The sequence below is a fragment of the Thermobia domestica genome, chromosome 12 (genome assembly GCF_964235325.1).
Source record: "Thermobia domestica chromosome 12, izTheDome1.hap1.1, whole genome shotgun sequence".
Classification (NCBI taxonomy): domain Eukaryota; kingdom Metazoa; phylum Arthropoda; class Insecta; order Zygentoma; family Lepismatidae; genus Thermobia; species Thermobia domestica.
The window spans coordinates 142,332,483-142,353,303 of record NC_137465.1 but is presented as its reverse complement, the minus strand read 5'-3'; the positions used below and the strand labels follow the sequence as shown (position 1 = coordinate 142,353,303).

Here is a 20,821-nt window from a genome sequence, read left to right as displayed (position 1 = left end):
AACGGAATATAAATTAGTGACTCTGTAATTGATTGTTTTCTCGGTTTTTTGAACAGTTGAATGAATTTTACGATTTTAGAAGTGCAAAAGTATATATATATATATATATATAATATGAGAGTGATAGAAAGTAACGTTCTTCACTTCATTACTGCTATTGCTAATAATAATTTTATTTGAAAGCTTTTGGTCGTTGCGCAACATTGCAATAACTGCCACTGACAGTAGTGTAATAACACTTAAATTTCTTTCGTAAATTTTAGTAATTAGCCTTGATAGTCAGGGAAAACAGTTTTGTTGAAATCGTTGCAACTGTGTAAAATATATTTTACCGTAATTGAAATCGCTTTGACGGGAGCTGTAAATTGTATATTCTGAGAGCATAAAATATGAAAAAAATACTTATAGAATGCGTCAACATTGATGTAGAAACTGGGAAGGTTGGAGTAGTGTTAAATCAACATATTATTTTTACCTTAACTTACCATTTATAAAGCATAATCTTGCTTTCTTAACCTGTTTTTACCTGTTTTTTCGTAACCTGTTTTCGTACCTTTTGTTGTAAAAATCGTTGAAAACAAGAATTTGAAATGGCAAAAGAATTGATATCATTGATATATGTATTCGCACTTGTAAATGAGAGAACGTAAGGCTTTTGAAATGATGAATGACAGATTTTTTATGAGACTGCACATCAGTTCTTAAAAGTATCTTCAATTCTGTTAAGCTAGCAATAGAATATATGCATTCTATTGCAAAATCTAAATTACATCCTTATATTAAAAATTAGTTCTTAAATATGTTTGTAGTGCTGACTATGTGTATTGAAAAACAAATTAACTACTTAAAAGATCAGGTGACACACATGTACTTAAAGGAGGTGAGTAAAGATCTACTTTCTTTCGTCTATGATAGTCGGGAAAAGTAAAAATGTTCATAAAAGCCAGTATATTGTATGAGTATGAAATTCGAGCATTAAACGTTACATCTCTGTAAGATGCATATGAAAAATATTGAAGCAAGTCGCATAAAGAACTCCGGAAACAAAGCATGGCTATTTATATTCTGCCAATTTAGACGTTTGCTCGAACTTGGAGCAATAATTTTAGTGTGATGCGCTTCATGAACCACACTATACCAATGCATGTTCATAAGCTTATTAATTCTAATCTTCACGAAAATAAGATGATTGATGAAGCGCCTCATACTAAAATTGTTGTTTCAAGTAGTAGTTGTATATCAACAATCATACTTTGTATTTGGGGATCTTTATGTAATTGGCTACAACTTGTTTCTTGAACTTAATATTCACATGATATAATATTCATATGACTTTTATGAACATTTACTTTTTATGACTATCATAGCGGGAAAGTGACCAATCTTTACCAACTTCCTTTGATGCAGCAAATGGTGTGGTATAGTGTAAATATTACAAGGTAACTTTTTTGTTTCGGTTTTCAGTATACATTTGTATTTCTTAAATATGTTCAGTGAAATGTGAGAAATATGTGATTAACTGCCTTATGTTTTGTTTATCTTATAGCATATGGATTACTCATGATATTGACAGGAATTCCAGTATACTTTATCTTTGTCTATTGGAGGAATAAACCTAGAGACGTTCAGAAAGTATTTGGTAAGTTATTTTTAACAAAGATGAAAAAGTTTATTGCTCTACTCAATATTAGTTTGCGATTGTGTTCCTTTTGTATCAATTTGAATTTAACTCTTAAGCGAAATGAGTTCCTCCACAATCATTCAAAACTACTTTAAGAAAATAATGTAACGAAAATATAGTTGTATAAATATTTTTTGCAAATTTGAAAGTAAAATAGCCTAATTTATTGTAGATATTTCGTAGTAAAATTATAAAGTGAGACAAAATGACGCTTTGTCTACAATCTTTGTTAACCGAGAATTTGGAATTATTTATTAAATTGGAAGCAGAGATCTTCGAATTCTACAGTTGGGTTTCCTGGTAAATTGTTTTAGAGTTTTCTCTCAGTCTCACCAGTTGAATGTCAATTTGATCTTTAATCTATTATTTTCTGTCACTAAGAGGTAAATATCCTCACCTTCTGAATCGGCCTGAATTCGATTCACAATGGATGCATTATGTGAAAATGCCACAAAAGTAGTGTCCACGTCTCATATAGCATCGCTGCTAAAAGGGACGTTAAACTTGACAATCAATCAATCAATCAATTGCATCTAGAGAGACTAGTTTCTATAATCAGTCTGGTGAGAGGTACATAATCTCAATAGGCCTATTTGGAGTCGAAATTTCTGATCACTCCTGCCTACTCAATAGCGTGGAAAAGAATGTAAAACATAGACCGCCGATGATTGGAAAAGACTCATATGGTCAAATGAGTCATCTTTCTCCATGTTTCCAAGAGGTCAGATTGGCTTCGCATTCGGGAGGTCGTGGGTTCGATTCTTGCTGCCGATCAACCTGACTGGGGTTTTCCTCAGTCCTACCAGGCAAATGTCGGGATGGTACCTACTAAACAAGCCCTGGCCGATACCTTCCAAAAATCCTTTCCGTTGTTATTGTTGTTGTTATATTTCCAGTATAAAATGACTTCTGAGCTGTATCTCGTGATTGTTAAATAAATATATGGCGGACACTAAAAAAATCGTAAGATTCAGATTACCTACTTCATACCATTAAAATGTGGGGTAATCTATGTTAGTATGGGGTAATCTTTTTTTATTATTTTTCTTTTTTCTATTCTCAAAAGTTATATTACTCCCAGTGATTATGTACTTATCTTAGACACCAGGTACTTATATGGTGCAGGTGTTCCTTAACAAGAACGCAGTCTTTTTAAGATGACAGCGAAAATACACTCAACCATATCTATTCAAGAGTAGTTTGGGGAACATAAACACCTTCCCTGTTCGGCTTAATCCACTGACATCTATGGCCTGTTTTATAGTAGCAAATCTGGGAATTAATTTTCCCTCCTCTGTGATCACTGATGCAACTGAGTACTGAGCTACGTAATGAATAATCCACCATTCACTGAAAACAACTCACGAGTTATATGCGCTAATTCGACTGCGAACAAAAGCAGTACTACAGACTAGATGAATAAGGTAAGTTGCATTTTGGTTTGGGGTTCGCATTATCTCCAGCTATCTGTGTAATATACGAATATCCTGAGAAGGTCATTTTATGTACTGAGAGATTTTTATTAGATAGAATGTAAAAATTACATGTTACATGTATCTTTTTTTTGTTGATATATTCCATTCAGAAGACAAGGAGAGTTATATCAATACAAACACCTACTATTATCTATATCATAGATCCTCAGTGGTGTAGTCTGCATAATATCGAAGCTACCAACCGGACAGCTCGAAACTTCCTAATGTACACTTTGGTTCGATTCACGGTAGCAGCTCATGTCATTCGGATTCCACGTCAAGCTGTAGGTTCACGTCTTATATAGCCTTGGTGCTGAAAGGGGCGCTAAATTCAAAACCAATCAACCGGACGGTCATAGTTCGATCTTTGATCGGAACTGGATTTTTTCTTCGTTCTAACCTTGTTTCTGATACTAAGTAGAATATTGTCGTTCATTAGTCAAATTAGATTCCATTTGATACTTTACCCTTCCTTTAATATTATAATTACTTAAAAGGAACGGACATGAATGTGTCATCCGGACATCCGAATCAAACCTAGTCCATTCGATAAAAATAAAGATATGTTCATGCACAAAAAATTAGGTGCCATGGACAACGGAGTAAGTCCTTGGGCCCATTAACCTTGTTAGTATAAAGAAAATCGTCGAGTCGCAGTGAAATAGCTATTGTGTCAACACTGTTCATTGGAAAGTCATGATTTATAGTTCATTCTCTTCAGCATGAAACAAGCTTTCCAGAGGTGCTAGGTATGTATTGATAGACAGAATAGGGATGAGAGGAAAGTGTTTACACTGTTTTCCCTATATCTATTCCATCTATCAATACAATACTCGGTACTTTTTTTTTTTTTTTTTTTTTTTTTGTCGCATATAGTATTTTCCGAGATACATTTGGATTGTGTGCTTTTACCCGGGGCCACTTCAAAGGGGTCCAAAGTTGAGGGATTTCTGGAGGGAATTTTCCCGACATCTTCCAGTTTTCCCTGTTCAAATATGTTATGGGCTTCAATACCTAGCACCTCTGGAAAGCTTGTTTCATGCTGAAGAGAATGAACTATATATCATGACTTTCCAATGAACAGTGTTGATGCAATAGCTATTTCACAGCGAGTACCATTTTCTTTATACTAACAGGGTCAATGGGCCCCAGGGACTTAATCCATTGCACCTAATTTTTTGTATCTTTGTTATGTTTATCGAATGGACTAGGTTTGATTCGGATGTCTGGATGACACGTTCATGTCCGTTCCTTGTTAGTAGATTGAGTAGTCTTCTCGATCTGGTAATTTCAAACTTTCGATTTTTTTTAAGTACATTTCATACAAGATATTTTGTTGCAATACGTGGTTTAACACCTCTTCTTTCTAACTTGGTTTAGAGATCAAAAAAAGTTCTGGTATCACTTGTATAAACTGGTTTCATAAAAATAATTAAATAAATAATAAAAAATTAAAAAAAAAACTTAAATTCCATTATAGGTTTCGAAGTTATTCGTTGAGGTTTATATATGATGATTCCAGTGATTTTGTTGTTGTTGTTGAAAGCATCCCTCAAAGTATACTGGTCCAGAACTTATTATGATTTTACACTTACTACTTCAATGAAAAAAAAAATCCATTTCATTGAGAGTTTCACTTTAGAAAAGGAAATAATATCAGAATTATATCTTAAAAACTTAGAAGTTCTGTAACTAGTTAAAAGCTAGCCAGCTTCTATGGCCGATGTTCGATAGACTATAAGGAAGCTTAACTACAACTTGTCTCTTGCTAGGTTATTAGTCAGTGTAGAGTATGTATCATATGATAATCCTATTACTTTATCGGCTCTATCTTAAACTATAATTTTGCTCTGTTTTGGTCTTTTCGAGAATCTTTCATCAGTACGTCAGCAATGTTTATCAATGACAGTTTTCTATCTTTACCATGGAAATTTTCAGCGTAGTTTTTAAGACTAGTCTTGAAACCATAACCACTTATTTTTTAACCTTCCACAATCGTGCTCCGAGGCAAGGGAGAAATAAAGAGGGTGGGAGGAAATTGAAAAAAAAAAAAAAAAAACACAGACACGGTGTTAGTCTATCACAAAGCCCATGTTGTGCGAGGTGGAATAGCACCAGAAGTGAGGGCTCTACCACGGAGCCACCGCGGACTGCGCTGAAATTTCCCTGTAGCATCCAATCCATTTTCACTTGAATAAAGATTTCCTTTTATCTTTAGAATTAGTTATTTCGATACTTCCACAAACTTGTAGCGTAAGGAGAATATCAGACGAAAACACGTGTACTCAAAGACGTAGTCCCACTGAGTACGTGTAAACTACAATCAGTTTAGGGAACAATGAAATTGTTGGAGATTTAATAACATCTTGTAGAGTACATATATCATTCTTTTATGTTGTGATTACAGTTGTTGTCAGGAATAAAATAATCAACTGATAAAACATATTCTGATAATTTTCGTTACTATATAGCTATGTAATTATTCTCTATTACTTGTTTATGTACTAGAACGTGTAAGACTAAAAATTAGGAGTTATAATAAATGTTTTTAGGTTGTTTTTTAACTTCTTTCTTTGAGAGTGAGTCAAAGTTTGTACTTCCAAATGTGAAAATAGTTTACATGAGAAAATGTTTTGTTGTGTATGTATTTTTGCAATTGAACTTATGTGAAAATAAGTGGTGACCAAAACATATGTGAAATTGTAAGCATCAAAATTAATGGAGAAAAGTTCTTCACAACCGTGACATTAGAACTGTTTCTCCTACATTTTTAAGCGCATTTTAGTAATCAACAAATATTAGAATCTCTAGGTCGTCAACAGAGCATATTTGATATTTAAAAGAGATGGTCAGTGTAATTTGAAGGTAATTATTGAATAACTAATTAAAACTATTCTAACCACCAGTAAAAGATAATGTACTAGACTTCCATCATCATATTATAAAATAAAGTTTTAGTAATATAGGACGTTAGAACCGTTTGTATGAGCAAACATTAATGCATTGTCTGAAGACAGCCAGTATGAACTTTTTCAGTTTAACAATTGGTTGAACCGCTTATTTAAATATTGTTTATATATCGATCGGAAATAAGATCCACAAGTAGATATACGGACGTAACTAGAATATTAAAACGAGCAAGAGAAAAATGGGTAGTGAAGACGGAATACACAAAATTCAGTTATATAACTTTAAAAAAATATTTAAAATAAGAAAGGCTTTTACAATACTAAATATAAGGATTATTCTTATTATTAGCATATAGAATCGAGGATAGCATGTGTTAACTTCTTCTGGAGGACTTGAAAGAACATATCGTCAACAATTTGACGAAAGATCGTATCTCAAAATCTCACTTTTTCAGACATAAAGAAAGAAATATAATTCCGGAGAAGAGGAAAAAGTTAAATCTGCAATAATTGATCAATAATTCCACATAATTATTATCTGGAATAGGTGACGAGTTACTACATATTCAACTGCTTTCCTATCTACGTAATTATTATTTCTTTGTCTGAAAAAGTGAGATTTTGAGATACAACCCGGTGGCCGTGGAGGCCAGCTGAGACATTCTAAGTCGCCAGCTCCTTGACGACCAATCCAACGGTTCGGTAGAGTTTCATTCAGATATTCACGCACTTGGCGACTCCAGTGAGGGGGTACCACGTCTTGTTGAAAAATGAACTTGTCTTCGTGCAGCCTCGGAAACAACCAGTTTTATAACATAGCGAGATACTGCTGACTGTTAACTGTGTTTCCATTAAAGAAGAATGGGCCGTAAACAGATGATTGGGATATCGCACAAAACACATTGACTTTGGGCGAATTTCGTACATGTTCAGTGACTGTATGTGGGTTCTGTAGGCCCTAAATTCGAACAGTTTGTTTGTTTACCTGACCACTAACACGGAAAGTCGCTTCCTCACTGAACACGATGCGTTGTGCAAAAGTGTTATCATTGTCAATAGCATGTGCGAATCGCATAGCATCTGTCATCTGCGAATGTTCCACCCATTCGGAGGATCAATTTGGTATCTCAACCTGAAACGTCTTTGCACTGTAATCACGGAATTGCACTTCGCAAACTCTAGAACACAAAATGATTTCTGCTGCGGAGTAGCCATTTTAAACATATAACGGTTACCAAGCAAAACAGAAGACAACTAACATCTAGCGGCTATTAATATAAACTAGACTATGTATTCGTTTCTCCAATAGCCGAGCCGAGGCGCAGCGATCGATAGTTTGGACAAAATAGTTCTTCGTAATACGTATATTCTTTTTGAAATAAGGTGTAGACTCAAAAGCTACAATAAAATAGCACATTTTGTTCACATGTTTAAATTTACTTTTATGCAAGATCAAGAATTCTGTTCGTCATTTGCAATTTTCATTAAAATACCTAGAATTATTGTATCGATTTTCAAAAATGTACTTTTATGTGTGGAAATAACGTAGTAGTCATATACTTTTCGGGCAGGAATATTCATTAAAATAATATAATTTCTGTTCCATTTTTTCCGAGTCTATTGACTAATTATGTCCGTGGCTTTTCAGTTGTCATTAACCGAGGACGTGAAATTGAGATTAGAAGGAATGTATTATTTCTTTCTCTCAATTGTATTATGTTAAAGTAAGTTATATAGAGAAGAATGTATGTCTTTTTTAGTTTCCTTAAAGCACAAAACAAAATTTATAGTCATCGGTAATCATTTGTATTTTGAGATCTGTCTTCATTAACATCTGTGTGTTTAAACCTAATGGCCAGTATAATTATTGTTGCTCCAATATTTAGTATATAGTATAAATATATTTTACTTTTACACGTGCCCAGTCAAATATAGTTAAAAAAAAAAAAAAAAAACTATTAACTTTGTGATAATACAAATGCTTATTCATATAGCACTCACAACGAACAAGTAATTGCTTCTGTCGGACTGCACTTGCGCAGTATCTATATTAATTGTACCGAGATATTTAATGATTAAAACATACATATTTGACTACGAAAAGCAATTGCACTCGAGCGCTGTTCCTATTTATTTTTAAATGTGTGTATAATACGTTAGAATTTTATTTTTAAAAATACTTAATCAGAATGAAAATGATACTAAAATATATTCACATCAGTGTAAATAGCAGCTTGACATTAAATGATTCTAATTCACTCTAACTCACATGGAGTACTGTAACATTTCAACAATTAACTTGAACCTCATCTTTGCAAATAATTATCCATCAAGATACGAACAGGCACACTATTTAATTACTTTAACTCCTCACAGAATTTATCTACGGATAAGGCACTAGTATTTCATAATGTCCTAAGATTGATTCTCAACATATTGGGGTCCTGGAATGTCGAAATAATAAGTAGAACACCATAAACTTGTGATTAGCTTAGATATTTGTTTTTAATTATTGCAATTATAGTGTAATGCGGTAGTAAGAGTAGAATATTAAAAGTAAACAGTAGAAAGTTAATAATGGCAAGAGTGTGAAAGTATGAAATAATTTAAATTTTACCACTGTTATCATTACTATAACTTTAAACACGAAAAAAAGATTGTCATGTTTACTAACAGATTTTTAAAAAAATATTCAACTAATTTCTATTTTTCGAAAAAAAAAAAACTATAAGAGCAATATTTTCTTATTGGAATTATTATTTTGTTCAAACTTTTAAAAAATGAAAATTTTAATATTATTCCAGTTTAGAAAATCTTTACTTTCTAGCTCGCGATACTTGACATTCGATAGTCAAATGTCAAAATATTAAAATAAAATGATTAAATTTCCACATTGATTCTATGATTAGAGTTGTACGCTAATTATTGTGCAGTTCGTATAATCACATGAAGAATGACTTAAGCAAAACCCTTTTCTTTACATTTTCTAAAGTTTATATATATATATATATATATATTTTTTTTAACAAATTTACTACATCAATTAAAATGCTTTTATCATGTGTAGAGTAATGAGAGAAATGCTAAATAAGAACATGATTGTGGTGGAGCGCATTCTTAGTGTTGACTTGTTCTTTTGAAGTAAATTTTAACAATTCTGTTATAACTCAAAATAATGTTGATTTTTGTAATTTAATTTGTTTATTATAAATATTAAGTTCATTGTAAATACTTATATCATTAATATAAATTATTGTATCTGTGTTCTTTTCTGTCTTTTTCAGAAAATTTTAACACATTTCTTTCAGCCCAAATACAGATTACAAGGTCAATGATAAAATTATGTTTTATTATTTTTATTTTTTTTTAAAGACTTGAAGATGTTATTAATTTAGATCCTGATTTTTCCCCAGCTGTCCTGACTAGAGAACTGCAGAAAATATTGATAGTTTGTCCAACTGAGATAATTCCTCGAAAGATGAGAACTTCGGAAACAACTGAGCCTCTTGTAGACACAGTTGTTACTTAGTCTAATATTGTAACCTTTACTTCTGAATGAACATAAAACGAAGACAAAAAGGCAAGAACTATATAATCAGACGACTTTTGCACTTTTTCAATGCCAAAATGACTTTGCACTAAACATGCATCATGATGTTCACAAACTTCCTTCGTATTTTTTCAAACAAGAATAACAACTTGTGGTTTTGTTACGATAGATGCACTAAAAGAAAGCAAGACCACTTAGTATTTCTTTACTTTATAACTTCTTCCAGTTTCTCAAACTTCCAGTTCTTTTTGCTTGTTCAGTTATGTCTGCCTTACTCATTTTGTTTAATGGCATGGAAACCGTGTATTTTGCAGTGTGCAGTAGTTATATTACGTTAGTAGAATTTTAATTAGTCATGGCTTGAGGCCTGATGTTTTGTTTTAAATATGTAATTTCCTCTGGGAAGGCGTAATACTTGTGATGTAGCTGAACTTCTCTCTCTTTTTCTTTCTCTCACTCTCGTCTGTGTATGTTTGCGTGCGTTTTTATTTGCTCACTTGGCATGTGTTATTTTTGTATTTGCTTTTTGTGCTGCAAAAGTTTTCTGTACTCTTTTTATCATCTTTCCAGATGCTGCAACTCGATTTCTACAGTCTCTCATGCTGGTTGTGCGAGCTGATAGTTCAAGGTTTATTATATTTTACTTTACCCAAACTACTCTATTAAATACACATTAAAGTTGTATGCTGTATTGCTTAAAAACAGAATTCACTAATGCAATAATTATTTTCTTTTCCTCTTTTTTTTTTTTTTTTTCGAAAATTGTATATTACAATTGCAATAGATTTAAGGCAAAATTAGTTTATACTAGAAAATATAGTGATATATATATATTTTAATGGGTAAATTATTAAAATCCTATTTTAGATAATGTATTAGAAGCTTCTGTGTAAATGTTGGGTTAGTGGTGCGGATTAGATGGTAAATATATTTTCTATTAGTCTTTATAAAAACGAAACTTTAATACATTAGAAGTTTTTTTTTTTAACATCCAACCCTTACCACTTGAAGTCATACATTTCTTTCAACAGACTAACACTAATAAAATCTCTGTCCAAATGTAGTGACTAATCATCTTTAGATTACTGGCTGTACCTCTAAATGAAGTTGACAACTTTCGTAATTTGGCTGTCGGATTACTGTGATCATCATCTTGTAAAATTAAGATTAGAATGCTAGTACAATGACACATTTCATTTTGACTGCTATTTATTTCATATTTATAAAGTCCTTTCATATAGATGACAGCAATTACATTTATATACAATTTTTTCCACATAAACGACGATTGCGTACTTCCCACTTTACAGTTATGTATTACTTCCAAGTTACAATAAATTAATAAGATGTGCTTCTGTAATGTGAGATTTCTCAAATCAGATATGATTATCATGTGTCATTACAAAAACGAAACTTAAATACATTAGAAGTTTTTTTTATTTATTTATTTATTTTTGTTTAACATCCAACCCTTACCACTTGAAGTCATACATTTCTTTCAACAGACTAACACTAATAAAATCTCTGTCCAAATGTAGTGACTAATCATCTTTAGATTATTGGCTGTACCTCTAAATGAAGTTGACAACTTTCGTAATTTGGCTGTCGGATTACTGTGATCATCATCTTGTAAAATTAAGATTAGAATGCTAGTACAATGACACATTTCATTTTGACTGCTATTTATTTCATATTTATAAAGTCCTTTCATATAGATGACAGCAATTACATTTATATACAATTTTTTCCACATAAACGACGATTGCGTACTTCCCACTTTACAGTTATGTATTACTTCCAAGTTACAATAAATTAATAAGATGTGCTTCTGTAATGTGAGATTTCTCAAATCAGATATGATTATCATGTGTCATTACAAAAACGAAACTTAAATACATTAGAAGTTTTTTTTTTATTTATTTATTTTTGTTTAACATCCAACCCTTACCACTTGAAGTCATACATTTCTTTCAACAGACTAACACTAATAAAATCTCTGTCCACATGTAGTGACTAATCATCTTTAGATTACTGGCTGGCTGTACCTCTAAATGAAGTTGACAACTTTCGTAATTTGGCTGTCGGATTACTGTGACTATCTTCTTGTAAAATTGAAATTAAAACGTAAAGTTGAGAGTAGAATGACACATTTCATTTTGACTGCTATTTATTTCCATATTCTTTATATTTATTTCCATACTTTTTTTTTATATATTTTTTTTTTACTTCATGCAAGAAAACTTCAATCTGACATGTTTTCTTTTTTCCCAATTTTTTCTCCCCACTTTGAACAAAGTTATTGCTCAAGTGTAAAAGTATTCTGAGTGTTTGTAAATGTCAATATTTAATAAGATAATTTTTCTGTTCTTTAATACGTATTTCTAAAATAATGAAACAGGATATCAAATACTGAAAGCACAGACCGAACTTCAATATATATTTTTTCATGTTACCCCCTTTTTTAAACAAAATATTAATCTCTTTCTTCCATCCGTATTCTTCATTATTTTAAGATTTATTCAGTAAAGTTTAATGAAACTTGGTTGATGTGTTCGTGAAAATCAACAGTGAAGTGTCTTCTTTAAAACACAGTTAAGAAATAACTTCATGAGACATTCTAATGACACTCTCAGGAATTCTAATTATCATTCCTACTTACAGGTTTACGCAATTCATGAATAGTATTTGCACTTCCGAGCTTTCGACTCTCACGGAGAATAAACAAAAGAGAGAGAAAAAAAAAAGGAAAATTAAAGGAACGGATTTACCAGGGTAGAGGAGTAGTAGGAACACTTTGTCAAAACCAAAGATCGTACATCAAATAATGGAAACAGGTGTTGCAATATGGGGGAGGGGTTAATTTGCGTATTCTTTTCTTCGTTTAAAATTAGATTGCAGTTTTGGTTGTTATGTCAATGCTGTAATAATTTGGTAATTACTGCTTTCCATTCATCACATAACCATTTGTGATGAATAATCTTTGGCAAAATTTCTTTTTTACGTCCCACCCAAAAGTGAATTAGTCACTTCTTTAGAATCTGATTTAGATATAAAAATTTATCATTTGTTAAAGTTTGGCAGTATGAAGAACATCCAGTTCCTTTATTAATAAATTGGTATAAACAAGATAGAAGGAACTTACATTTTGATAGACCTAAAACCGAAATGGGTGAGACTACCTATTTTTCCCAGCTTGAAAACAACACTAAAGAAACTTTTTACGTAGCACGGTTTCCGTACAGCTTTGAAGCCCCCAAAACCTTAGGAAAGAACATCGACCAATTTAGGAGCTATTGTATAAATCAGGTATAATCCTAATGATTAATCAGGTATCTATGAAATAAAATGCAGTTGCAATGAGAGTAACATAGGCAAGACTGAGAGAAACCTCAAGGTTCCTGTAAAGGAACACGTTAGGGATGCTAAATCAGAGTCTGGTTCCAGGTGTGTCGAAACATTTAAAAGAAACTCAACACAGGATAGAAGATTTCAGGGCTCATAGCGAGTCACTTTTTTTTCTTTTTTTTTTTAAACTAAAAGTTACTTTTTTCAAGTTGGTCACTAAAAGTTACCTTTTTCAAATTTGTCACTAAAAGTTACTTTTTTGGGAGGTAAAGTGACTTTTTCGTGTGATTTGTTTTGCATTGGCAGTTTTCTAAGAAAAACATTATAAAAATAAATGGAAAAAGACAGAAACTTGTTACTCATTACTCTTCTGAAAGCATCAGCACTTGTTGCCACATGTGAAACAGTCAGCTTTATTCTCACTTCAGCTTTTATTCTTTCTAAAGCACAGTGGATGGTTGGTGGTTGCTTAAGCCCTCAAGGTGGGGTTGAGAACCCTTCTGTGTCTATTCTTTCTTCTATCATAATAGTCTTTTAGTTTTCTATCGTAATAGTTAACGCTCCACTCAACGTTTTGTGTGTGTGTGTGTGTGTGTGTGGGTGGGTGGGTGGTTCATCATGTTCGTCTTGTGTTATGCTTCTTGTATGTTCTTCTTAAGAGTAGGTGATGAATTTGAATATTTCATGGCTTTGAGAACTTTCAATGCTAAGTTAAATATAATGTCTGGGATAAAGAAATTCGGAAATAGGCCAGAACTGGTTCCACTTACTCAGAAGCTTCTTACATCTGCTAACTCTGCTTACCGAAACTACAAAGCATACTTAGAAAATCTAAGGAAGGAGAAAGCTCAAAAAGAAGTAAAAAAGAAAAGATAAAACAGAACAACAAACAAAGAGAGAGGTGATGGATAAATTAACAAAGAAAAAAAGGGGCATGATGAGATTTTGGTCACTCTTTGGTCACTTTTTCGTGTGCTTTTGGTCACTTTTCAACTATTTACAAGAGACCAGACCACTCTGAGCCCTGAGATTCAAAAATTTTATTGGAGGCTAAAAATAAAGTAGAAAGACTCATTTTTGAAAATTTGTTTGTTCATTAAAAAAAAATCTATATAGAGGATGGATACGTGGTGAATAGGAAGCAATAACTACAAAATTTGTACATTATTACCATAACAATCAAAATACCAATTTAAGTTGGCAACTTTCCACCAACCAAGAATCGAATACGCAAATTAACCCCGCCATATTGCAACCTGAGTTTCCATTATTTGATGTGTAACCTTCGGTTTTGACAAAATGTCGTTAGACTGCTCTACTCTTGTAAGTCCGTTCCGTTTATTTTCTGATTTTTTTGAATTTTTTTCTTGTTTGTTTATCCTCCGTGACCAAGACTCCACGGGAAAGTTGAAAACTTGGAAGTACAATTGGCATTCAGGAATATCATAAACTTATAAATAGAATGATAAGAAATGACCGACTATCAACTTGCAACAATACAGATGATAAAGAATATTTTTAAAAAATTGTCTACCGAAGAGTTCATCAACCTGGTAAAATTTGGTATGTTAAATAGGAGCCGACAACTTCACTATATGGCGATATATGTGGATATAAACCTGCATACGAAAACACGAAAATAAAAGTGTGTAATAGATAAGTGATCAGTGACGAAGCGTAGTATGAGGCCCTGAGCCTAACGGGATAATTTTTGTCTTATTTGGTTCATTTTAATCAACACATCATTAGGAATTTGTTTTACTACTAAAAATTTTCTACTTATCTAGTGATAAAAATAAACTAAGTGATATTAGTTTTCAGAGGCCCATTTCACTTGAATGTGTTTAGTTTGCTACAGCAAGGTAGCTATGTTGTTCCTAAAAAAAAAAAAAAAAAAAAAAAAAAAAAAAAAAAAAAAAAAAAAGTAAACGTCGTAAGAGCGTAGCAAAGCTCAGAGAACTCGAGTCTTGCCTCCATTCTAGTTTCCACGGTTGGAACTTTCTGCAACCAAAGTGTTTCTTTGAACTATTGAAATTATTACATTAATGTAGATAATGCGGTGGAAGAAATTCAGTTGCGAGACTATTTCTTTATCAATGTGAAATCGCTCTGTAGACTGTACTCATCACTCATTACTCTGGATATTAACTAGAGATATGAGTATAAGCCACAATAAATTATTTGCTGTACATAGTGCTGGCCCAATTCTCCGTGAAGTACAATCTCCAGTAGCAATGAGAAATGTCCAGTATTTTTTCTGCACAATTTGTAATTTTACTTCTGCCCACCCTTCCTACAATATACAGTTAAGTATACATACCTAGGTATATTTTCCATATACTTAATGCGAGTTAAATTAAACTTACCTAATTACATTTATAGGTATGAAGAGATATATAATATAAACTAATCGTAAAGGTAGGGTAGACCATGGATTGCCACTAGTTGCATTCTGATAGTTCACCATTGGCACGCGAAAATCGCTGCAAGTAAAGAAAATGAAAGTTCAAAAATTCCTGGATGGTAGTTTCTATTTATCTTCGATGAAACTTGCATTTTAGTTCAGGGTATAAAAGTGCAATATGTACAATCTTGTTCGAAAAAAAATCTTGGACATCCTCCTTGCTTTAGCAGATGATATCCTAATAACCGTACGTAGGAAGTTTTAATAATTTGGCTGTAAATAAATCTGAATTGGCCAAAGAGGGAGCACGGTAGTTCAGTGGTAGAGCGCTTACCTCTTTTGTGTGGGGTCCCTGATTCGATCCCTGACCACGTAAGTTTGTAGTGGGCAACATCGTGTCCGTGAGTTTTCTAGGGATACTCCTGTTTCCTCCCACTTTCTCATTCCACCAACTTCTATCATCATTCACTTGTCTTAATCATCTTCACTCTTAGCCTAAAGAGCATAAACGTGGGACGTAAAACTATAATATATATTCATTTTCAATTGGCCAAAGAAAATCTACATTTGTTTCATTCAATTCAGACTGTGGGTAAGAATGCAGGGCCGTTCAACAAGAAATAGGTCTGTACTTACAATGTGACACTTAATGCGTGTACCGTGGATTAGCAACATTTAGTGTAGACAGCTGTTTTTATTTCAACTATTACAGTATGTATCAGGTAACTTTAAGGTAAATTTTTAAATTAATATTATTTTTGGTAATTAGTTTTTCTTTGTATGATTACGCTTCGTCACTGTGTGTATAATACAGTATTATTTATGTACGATTTATTAAAAAAAAAATCTTCTTGCAAGTATAAAATCAAGGTATTGTAGATGACAACCAATTTACATGTTAAAATCAGCTTTTTAAAATAATAATAGAGACATTGTAAGAAGAAAGGGTGAGAATGAATGAAACATGTAGGCTACTAAAGTTATTTCTACAATATGAAATCAGATCTTTACTTTCTTCATAGTTTTTACCAAATCGTATTAAACATAACACTTTATTTGGAAATATATTCTCAACGAAGTGAGTATACTCGCAGTGTTATTATCACTGTAAAAATGCAATCCAAGTAGAGATGACAGTGAAGAAGACGTCAACTACACAGACTAGAAGTTTTGTTTCTTTCTGTTTCTTATCTTCACAAAAGAAGTTCTTCTGTTTTCACATAGTGTAATCTAAAAAGCTGCACATATATTTGCATCAACTCGGTAGAGGAACACTTGAGCTCTTATTAAATTCAACATTTGCTTAATGATCGAAAATACTATTTGCGCTCTCTTCCTCACATTTTATAGATCCAGTGACGTATTTTTATAGTTCATTTCTATTTCATCTTCATTAGCTACTAGACAGAAACATAAGATCTCAGACTTCTATTTTATTTACTCTTTTATATCTAATAATTTGCTGCATGGCAAATAATAATAATAATAATACAGTGGATGTGCTATTACAAGTTATTACTTTAAGTTTTTTCAAACATAGAGTGTCTCTTATTTTACCTAACAGATATTTGATAGCACGATATTTTTACATAAATTTCTGTGCTCAAATGCAGTTGAGGTAACTGAAATATTGTTCTCGGCTAAGAATACTAAGAATATTTTACTAAGAAAATTTTTTATCGATTAATGAAATAATTTTTCTGCGTTTTAACTTTTCGTAGTTAATTTTCAAGAATTAGAAGATTATTATATTTTATTTACTTTTGTGTGGGTGTAGAAGATAAATTTTCCTTTGTGTTCTTACAAAATCAAGCAATAACTGATACATGACCTTTATACAAGCTTTTGTGTTCTTAAAGGTTAAAATTTGGGATTCTACATAACTAACTAACTCACTCTATGGCCCGTGAAACCCGGAGGTTCAATATCGCGTTCACAAAAGCTTTCCACTGTCTTCTATTGTTAGCCAACTCGATTCAGTTTCTACTTTGTATTCCTATTTCTGGGAGATCCATCTTAATGTTCTCTCATCTGCGCCTAGAACTTCCTAATGGTCGTTTTCCGATTAGACTTTCAGTTAGGACTTTGAAAGCGTTCCTATTTTCTTCCATTCTGATTACATGACCTGCCCATCTGAGCCTCCTAGATTTGATGATCCTAACAATGTTTGGTAAACGGTATAAATTGTGAAATTCTACATAAATGTCCTTGAATCTTTGAACTGAAGCACACTCAAAATTAACGGATTAGGAAAGATATTTTACAATTATTTTCAAACTTAAAACATTATATGAACATGAAAAATAGATTAACTAGTTATTCTTTGTTTTGCTATAAATACCTCTTGCTTGTTGCTCTAAGATGAGACTTTCTTCTTATTGGACATTAGGAACTGAGTAAAAGAAAAAAATAAATAAACAACAAGTGTGCTTATTTCACGTTTATTCGGCTTAAATAAATCTATAAATTCTTCCCATTTTTGTATACTGTTCTGTGACTCGAAACCAATACTCATAAGTTTCTAGTGCACTTTTAAGTAGAATTCTGTTTTTTAAATGTTAAGAAAGAACTATCTTCTAATGTCGATAATGTATTTTGTGTGGTAAGATACAATACTCGTACATTCAAATTACTGTTTTATTTTTCAGAACATGAATCAAATATAGTAATAGACTGTATAACGGATGGTGTCATACACTTATTTTATTTCAGTAGACAGTACCCAACATAGATGCATAGATAAATTAGTATGCATTTCTTTTAGTATTATGAATGCATGTTATATATTACTAGTCAATAAGCTTTGATTCATAATACTTAAATTTGTATTGTATTAGATTCGAATTTGCAAATTGTAGATAACTATGTGTTCTAAGATAACATTGTCTCAAAGTATATATGTTTTGTTTTGTTTAGTATTATTGTAATACAGGGTGGCCCAATAAAATCTCGCACATTTTGGTCGGTTGTAGCTCTGTTCGTGGAGGGGCGGGAGGGTTGAAGAACGTCGTTTCCGCCTGCCGTTTTCAGTTGTCATTATGGTTTGGTCGGGAACTTTCTGCACATACGCAATTGAAATGTGTTTAAAAAGTAACAGTCTTGTGATTACCATGCAAAGAGCTTTTCGCTTGAAGTTTACTATTCCATGTAATGAAAATGTTTCTGATCAGACAACCATCTTATAGTGGGTCAAGAATTTCCGAACAATACGTTCGGCGTTGAAAAGAAAAATCATCTTGACCGCCCTAAGAGTGCTCGTACATCCGGGACTATTGAGGCTGCGAGACAGTCTGCTTTGCAGTTCCCAAAATGTTCTGCAAGGAGGCATCTTGCAGCTGTTGGGTTTCTTTGGGAGAATGTAAGAGGGGTTTTACAACAAGATGTGCACTTTCACCCTTATAAAATTATAATTGTCCAAGAACTTAAACTAGTAGATTGGTTTAAAACGTCAACAATCAAGTGAGAACATCGTGCAAAATGTCCAAGAAGATGCTGTTCTTTTATGTAGTGAAAAAGTATATTTCCACTTATACTGTTGTGTGCAGTAGCGTAACCAGGATGTGTGTTTGGGGGGTGGGGGGGGCAAGTGCTGTTATAGGTACATATAGAAACATTACAAACAAAGAAATATATAAACATAAAATATATAAAAAATTACAAACGTCAAAGTACCAAAGTACATTGTCGGACCTCTTTGGGGGGGTGGGGGGCTCGGCCCCTCTGGGCCCCCCCCTTTCCTACGCCACTGGTTGTGTGAACAAACAAAATTTTCGCTATTGATCTGATCATAACACAATTACAAACTGGTTTCAATACAACTTTATATTTTTGAATAAACAAATTTTTATTTTAATACTTTTTGTTTTATTAGCCTTTAAAATGTTGGAGGTTTTATTGGGTGATCTTTATAATGTAGTTAATTTTAAACACAATATCAAAATCTTCACTGTTTATTAAATAATATGTTAATTATCAATTTCTTTTATTTTTTCCAGACAAAATAACTAGATGCTTACAGAAGTTGATGATTGTCGTAGCTAAAGAAACTCCGGCAAACGTGTAATGTAAACATTGATCGGCTATAAATATACATATATAAAAGAAGAATTCGTTGAAGAACCATGGAAATCAATTAAAGTATCAGTCAGTTTTTAACGAATGTTGAAAAGTTTTGTGTTCAAAACTGAGTTACGCTCTCAGTTCCTTTAATATATTAGACTTTTTTCCATTTGTTACAAACTACGAAGTTATTTTTGTCCTTTTTTAAATGTCCGTTTCATTGATTTGGTGCGCGTAAGACTTTATAAGTAGTATAAAGTATATTTTTGTATTACGACATATATATATATTTTACAGAATGTGTGGAGATATGTACTGGATTTTTTTCCGCTTCTTCCTTTTGGGTGAAAAATGCACGATAAATATGTGTATGTCCTCCAGTTCTCTATTTTTGGCTTCCAGATACAATTCATGTGTACATATATTTCATTAATTAAAAATTTGGATGAGTTGTGCGAACGCGGTGCGAAGCAGTTGTGTTTATAGTTGATCTCACTAATAGCTGATACGAATTCGTAATTACGTTTATTAAAAAGTAATAATTTAAGTACTAAAAACTAAAAGAAACATCTGCCTGCACATGACAATACATGAACTACTTCTTTAGTTCGTTAGTGTTCTGTCGTACGTAAACTGTTTGATGAAATATAGTTTCTGAAGTCTCTTGACGAATTTTTTGGGGACCATCTTTTACATTCTGAAACATAGTTTAGAATCTCAAGTTGAGTTTACTACTAGTGGCAGAGTTTTCGCCTGGTTATAAGGAGTTGAAGAAATATCCTTATTGACATGTTGGCAATATTTAAAAGTCTATTTTCCTTGTCAAAATCGTGGTTGAAAAATGAACCGTTCCTCTCTTGTCTTGTTGACATGTTGTTCATCAAGAAATATATATTTTAAGAAAAAGCCTCAATCTTAAGCATGACAATAGATTAATGTGTGGACTGTAAAAAGTCCAGCTGCAATGTTCTGTTACGTTTCTGTTGTTTCAAAAGATGCTTGTGAGGTAAATGTATTAAGAAATGTCATTGCACTGTTGTAAGATGGAGTCTTATCCATTCGATGTATGTATGTTTGTGACATAACTTGTATGTGTGCTGTGAAGAGTAAACCAGGAAGCATTCAGAGAAGCTCACCGATGTAATAATAAGCAGCAAATAAAATGAGTAAAATCAATACCTTTCTTTAATTGTGTATCTATAAACGTAGTGAACTGTGTCAAGGTAGTAACTAGTTGTGTAAGGCTCCAAATATTATAAACCAGAAATAGTTTGATACTTCGTATATATGAATACTATTCTTCTGAAGATCTAAGATTTATACTCTGGATTTGAAATTATGAACCAGTTCTTTAAAAATATGTATTTTTTTTTCTTAATGTTATAAATGTGCGTTAGC

The 20,821-nt window shown here is 32.3% G+C and overlaps 1 protein-coding gene across 4 annotated transcripts in view; it reads left to right on the top strand.

Annotated features, from left to right (window-relative positions):
- The window catches only part of LOC145666699 (Y+L amino acid transporter 2), a 240,121-nt gene extending 219,522 nt beyond the window's left edge, over positions 1 to 20,599 (top strand). The window contains exons 10-12 of one of the 4 annotated variants that reach the window (XR_014127806.1): positions 1,547 to 1,639; positions 9,479 to 9,645; positions 19,360 to 20,599. Coding sequence is in view for 2 of the 4 variants with exons in the window: in XM_081734194.1 (XP_081590320.1) it covers positions 1,547 to 1,639; positions 10,186 to 10,243; positions 19,360 to 19,372 (164 nt within the window). In the remaining 2 variants the exon portion in view is untranslated. Of the gene's footprint in view, positions 1 to 1,546; positions 1,640 to 9,478; positions 9,646 to 10,185; positions 10,244 to 19,359 lie in introns of those variants that run through there. The other 3 variants (XR_014127807.1, XM_081734194.1, XM_081734195.1) reach the window with 3 other exon arrangements.
- Positions 20,600 to 20,821: the final 222 nt, after the last annotated feature.